At 39.9% G+C, this 5,835-nt stretch overlaps 1 protein-coding gene across 2 annotated transcripts; it reads right to left on the bottom strand.

Moving 5' to 3' along the window:
* Window positions 1-281: 281 nt before the first annotated feature.
* On the bottom strand, window positions 282-3,896 carry rnaseh2a (ribonuclease H2, subunit A). 2 transcript variants are annotated; one of them, XM_015053436.1, is made up of 9 exons: window positions 3,697-3,896; window positions 3,340-3,475; window positions 2,641-2,712; window positions 2,350-2,476; window positions 2,160-2,247; window positions 1,852-1,989; window positions 1,083-1,170; window positions 817-940; window positions 282-617 (listed from the first exon to the last, which is right to left on the bottom strand). In XM_015053436.1, the coding sequence occupies exons 1-9, from the start codon at window positions 3,844-3,846 to the stop codon at window positions 464-466; spliced, it is 1,077 nt and encodes a 358-aa protein (XP_014908922.1). In that variant the 5' UTR covers window positions 3,847-3,896; the 3' UTR covers window positions 282-463. The 2 variants fall into 2 exon arrangements, with proteins under 2 accessions (XP_014908922.1, XP_014908923.1); XM_015053437.1 differs by lacking the exon at window positions 3,697-3,896 and adding an exon at window positions 3,569-3,681.
* Window positions 3,897-5,835: the final 1,939 nt, after the last annotated feature.

Genomic DNA, 5,835 nt, shown 5'->3' with positions numbered 1-5,835 from the left:
CATTTGATCTCTACGACCATGATAGACTCCCGGGCACACACTAAACATACTGAATGAGTGAATATGTGTGGATGGGTAAATGCGAGCACAGATGAGATTGATGTAACACACTTTGAGTAACCTGATTGGCTAAAAAAAGAGCTATATAATTATCTTTTGCTGGTGTAAACAGTGTTTTGCTTGAAACTTAACCACTACAGGGCTCCAAACCTAAGTTTTTACATAAAATATATTGTGGCCAGGTGCTCAGTGAATCGTTTTGAACAAGAATCTGGAGAAAGCATGTTTAACACATTATTTTATTTACTAAAAATAATATCAAAGATTGCAGTTTAGATCACGAATAAATCAACTAGTGATGATTTTTCACACTCTGTGAACATCTTAGTGGTTTGTGCTGCAGGAGAATATTCTCCAAATGAGCCTCTAATGTCCAGGATGAGTCACATGTTCTGATGCCTCTTCAGAGTGACTTTAAACTCTTCAGCCTCCTCTCCGAGAAGAAACGGTGTGTCTGCTGAGCTCTGTCGCCTTCTGCTGATGCACTGAAGTAAGACAACATGGAACGGTTGTTCTGCCGCTGCGCCGCCTTCTCCCCATCCTCTTCATCATCATCCCTAAGTACACAGATTAAAGAGGGTTTTGTTGTTTTTTTGTTTTTTTGATTAAAAAAAGAGAGCTTGTCTCCTGATGTCAAAGGATTTTCACAGACCTAAAGTGTGATCTGTAAATCAAAGGATTTGAGGTTTAAGATTTATTTTTGTCTTCAAACAATTTTTTTTTTTTATGCCTGGAAAAAGTCCTCGGGCTCCTCACCAGTGTACAGGCACCGCCTTGCTGTCCATGAGAGTCTGAGCCGTGCTCCAGCTGAATCTGACAAACTGAGGGTAACCAAACACAGGGTCCAGGTACTTCAGCAGCCACTCTTTAGTTTTGGGGTCTAGCAACAGAAAACAAGAAATTGTTTGACATCGTTTTCCCACTTTGGCCTTCGTTTAGAGACAAATCTCTAAATCTATGCAGCACACCGAGAATATGTGAAAATATGTGCGAAAGCACTTCGACACGTCGAATGCTGTTACCATTGGGATATCCTGAGCCATAATCTGCATCCATCTCCCCCAGGTCTTCTGCAAAGTTCCAGCCTTTCACAACGCGATCTCTGGCAACCTGAAAACCACAACCAGAACTTTCACTGTGAAAATAAAGCAAGAAAACATGACTATAAAAGCACAGCTCAGAATCTCAGAGAGATCAATAAGTGTTGTCAATCATTTCTGAAAGTGAAACCCATGAATTCATTAGTCAGGGAATTTTACTCAAATTTACACCACCAGGTCTTTGCAACATGCCTGGAATGGGTGACAGTAACCTGCCGTGTGTGATTAGTAGTGCAGTTTTTCCTGTATCTTACCAAACAACAAAAACATTGATGCTGGTGAACATGGAGTATCTTCATGCACGGACATAAAAACAGAAGAATGCCAGCAGCGACAGGAAACAGTAAAGCAGCTGCCGGACGAGAAGGAAAAGAGGAAAGTAGCGAAAGCGAAACCTTCAAAAGGAGGTCAATGTGAGGCAACAATAAAAACATCCCTGTGATGAAGCAGCAAAGGAAAATGCATGTCTTAAAATTGATTGGGAAAGGTTTTATCATTTAGACAACACTTGTATTATACAAATATAAAATAACATTTCTACCCGGGAGAGATTTAAATTTCAAAGGAAGCATGATGATTTCGGCATAATCTTCAGAAATGTTCTGGATGTAAATCAGGTCAAACAAACTCTAGAAATAGGACGAGACATGATCAACAAAAAATGAACAGCAATGCCTGTTGGCTGACTGACCTTTGCACAGATGCTGGCCGCGCTGACAACAGGAAAGAGGGAGTCGGCTTTAGGCCTCACAGTCACCTGGATGCCAGGGAACCGCTGGGACAGCTTCTCCTCATACTTCTCTGCTGGTCCGACTGTGTCCACGTACACCTGAGAAGCATCGGAGATACAGGACAGCACAGAGAGGAGGTGATATGGAGCGAAAAGGGAAAAATAGAAAAGGGGAAATGGCATATAATGAAGCATCAAGCTGCAGGTGCTCTGCAGATATTCAGAACTAGGTTGAAGAAATGAAACTGTTTGGTGTAAGGTTTACAAACCTCCTTAAGCTGTACTCCACTGTCCAAGGCATACTGGATCAGACCAATGGCTGTATCATGTGACAGGGCATTCAGGTTGTATTTTGTCCTTGAACCAAAATTAAAAACAATGTTATTGTGTGTGTGTGTGTGTGTGTATACGGTAATTGCAATCACAGGCTGGCACAGAGATGAGCTCAATGTGCCCTACCTCTGCAACATGCTGGTGGAGATCATGTTGGGTGAAAGAATCTGCAAAGCCCAGCCTACGTAGCTTTGTGCTTCATCCAGTTTTTGGAACAGATTCTCTCTTTCAGCCTCATTTAGCGTCTTTGAATCTAACCAAAGACAGAGAAACATGTTATTAAAAGATGAAATGCTTCGGATTGAGGTTTTTTAAAGAACAGTGTGTGTGTGTGTGTGTGTGTGTCTGAGAAAATATGGCAGATAAACTCAGTTTAAACAAGGACGATTCTTCCAAGGGGGAAAAAAGGAGGATTACCTGCTACTTTCAGATCCTTCAGCTCCTCCTTTTTTGAAACAGGACAAAAACAAATCCCATAAACCATCGGTCCTGAATCAGAAAAAGAACATTGTAAGTATTCAAAGAAATTATATACTTGTATATAATTAGGATCAGAGTGAAGTAGTTCATTCTGTAGTTTCTGAATTTCAAAAGTGTGTCTAGACCTTTATACCATACTATCCATATGTTATTTTATGTCAATTTCTCCAAAATATGTCCAGACTGGCTTTATTCATATTTCGTAAGCCATGAACAATACCTTGTCATAAGAGACAGAAAACCATATTTTCCTTATGTCTTGGTGCAGGTTTCCAGATGTTTGCTGACAATACACTTCCACATGTAGTTGGTAAGGATGCTATTTCACAAGAAAATGGTTTAACTAAGTTATGCATTTATTGTTTCCCCCGGAAACTTAACACTCTGGTGCATAATTAAGTAATTTAGAGGAAAGCTACAAGGTACAGAGGATGTCACGAATCAGTGTTACTCGGTTTCATATTTCTATTTTTAACCTATTAATAATATCCTACATGCTTGTTAACCCAAAAGTCCAACTAGGGACAGTTACTTTAAACTGTCTCTAGCTTTGAATGCTTTTATGTTAGGCATGTGCTAATACTTAACCCTTGTCCCAATACAAATAAGCAGATAAATGATGAAATGATAACGCACCGAGTACAGGACCTCTGCCTGCCTCATCCACTCCCAGGCAGCAGTCCTCCGTCCTGCACACATCGGGAATCCGAGAGGCCAGCCTGAAGCTGCCAGAGTTGTCCGCTTCAAACTGCTTCAGGTCCATTGCTGCTGACTGAAAGGACCCAATCGTTAAATGAAAAAGTTCACAATGGCGTTCAAATCTGATGAAACCTGATGAACGCCATACTGCAGTTTCAAATATTACCACGAAGGGATTACTCTAAGGTTAGCTCAGTGCTACATGCTGCAGAGACAAAAACGAGGTTTTCCAACAGGACTGTGGATACAGTATTTGTGGATAAAATACGTCAAAAAGAAAATAGGCAGCATGACCTGTTCAGACGGTGGCTGTGTTGCTCTCCTCTTCACTTCCACCGCAGCTTTGCCGCTCCTATTTTGAATTTTCGAGTAAATTACTGCCACCACCTGGACTGGAGGTGGACTCGCACTCATCCTAGGTTCAAAACATCGTTCTTCAAACATGAAGCGAGCCGTGAGTATAGTAACTGGTTACACTTACTCGGTAACTTCAGAAAAATTTTTACATTTTTTCAGGTTAAAGTAATTTGCGTTTTTACTTGGAAGGTTTGGGAGCTTCTGTTTGTTTGTTTGTTTGTTTGTTTGTTTGTTTGTTTGTTTGTTCAAATTGACCACCTTTATTTTGATTTTTCTAAAGCTGTCTCTTCTCTTTTTATGTGGGAAATGACACAATTTGGAGATTATTTTTACTCAATTTTGAATTTTCTCTTTTCGCTTAAAATGACAAGGAGAGCATGAGTTGAAGGGACCGGGGTGGCGTTGGGACTGGAAGAACTGCAGAAAGCCACAGCTCAGGTGGGAACCTGTCAACACAACAAAATACAATACAATACAATACAAAGAAAAAGAAAAATAGTAAAAGCTTTAAAAAACAAAAACAGGAAAAGAAAATGAAGACAAATCAGTGCAGGGCAATCCTGGAAGAAAACCCGTTAGAGTCTGCAAATGATGAGACTGTTCTGAAGGTTCATCTTTCTTGGAACGTGACAAGCCTGAACATACACCCAGAGGTACAGTAGAATAATTTAGCTTTTAGCATTTTATGCTAGAATGGTCTAATCAAAGTCCAAACAGAAATACAATCGAAAATCTGTGTCTCTAAAACAGATGCGCTCCATCCAATGTTACTGAGCTCTTTTTCAAATATTATAAGATGGGAATGCTAGTTTAAATATGCTAAACTACGTTCTGCAAAAAGCTGTAGCTATAACTGCAACAACAGCAGTTTCTACAAATAGTTGGGAACTGAAATCAAATCAATTTAACTCTTTTCACATTTTCTTTGAAAACCATCTTTCATATATATATATATATATTTTGCACTACGCTGTGTTGCACCACAAATTGTGGAAACGCTTAAGTGCTATTATTATTTTAGAACTGCAATTCTATACTCTATGTCCAAAACTTTTTAAGTATAGAACCGTGCTTACTAAGACTGTGTTCTGAAACATAGTCCCAGCAGTGAACTTGACATTTGAATTTTGGATGCCCTTCTAATGAGTTTAAACTGCAGCTGAACATGGAAGCAGGGAGGGAGCCTCAGGTGGAGAGGACGGGCCAGCGTGAGAGGAAAAGCCATGCACAAAAGTCCAAGTGTGCACCGGTTCCTGAGCTGAAATTGGCTTTGCCTCTGGCTCCTTGCACACTCCCTCCTTCTCTCTCTCTCTCTCTCTGCGTCCCTCTTGGCGACTGAAAGGCTCCCTTTGTGCCCCTCAGTGACACGCAGTCCCCAGCCGATTAAACGTGGGGAATTAGTAGTCAATTTTAGCCTCACACCACACACACAAACACAGTAAACAGCTTAGGTTGGTGGGGCTCTGATTGTGTTGTTGTTACAGTTAACGCGTCAGCACCATGTTATTTATTTACTTTTTCACCCTTCACATACTTATTGCACAGAATAAGTCTCACACACAGCTCTTTTTTTTCTTTTTTTTTTTTTTATAAATAAATCGATTTAATAGATGACAATAATATTTCAACATTGCTTTTTTGTAAGGAAGCAAAAATACTCGAGTGAGTGTATACCAAACACTTTACAAAACTAACCAGAATTATACAAAATGAAAGAAGCAAAGATGTGACACACAACGCATTATTACTCACATAATAAAAAGACAACTACATGCCAAAAGGGTCAGTATAAAACATTTGAGTCAAGTAATAAAGGCAAACTTGTGGTAATGACCGTTATTCAGGTTGATAAAGCGGGAGAGGGCTGCAAAGGTGTAAACTGAAGGTGAAGGCACAATTTTGGCCGACATGTAGAGCCTTGTCCATGTGATTCTAATCCTAAAGTAATACCCAGAGCTGGCCTGTTACCCCAAAAGATTTGGTTAAGACCTCTAGATCTTAACGCAGGTGGTGGATAAATCATCAAAGTGTTGGTCATTTAAAACTCAACAAAATGTTTTACGTTTGTTTTTTTGT

The sequence above is a fragment of the Poecilia latipinna genome, unplaced genomic scaffold (assembly GCF_001443285.1).
Source record: "Poecilia latipinna isolate Pla-1442-1.1 unplaced genomic scaffold, P_latipinna-1.0 Scaffold1178, whole genome shotgun sequence".
In the NCBI taxonomy this organism is placed as follows: Eukaryota; Metazoa; Chordata; class Actinopteri; order Cyprinodontiformes; family Poeciliidae; genus Poecilia; species Poecilia latipinna.
The sequence above is the reverse complement of the archived record's forward strand: the minus strand, read 5'-3'. Positions and strand labels throughout refer to the sequence as shown.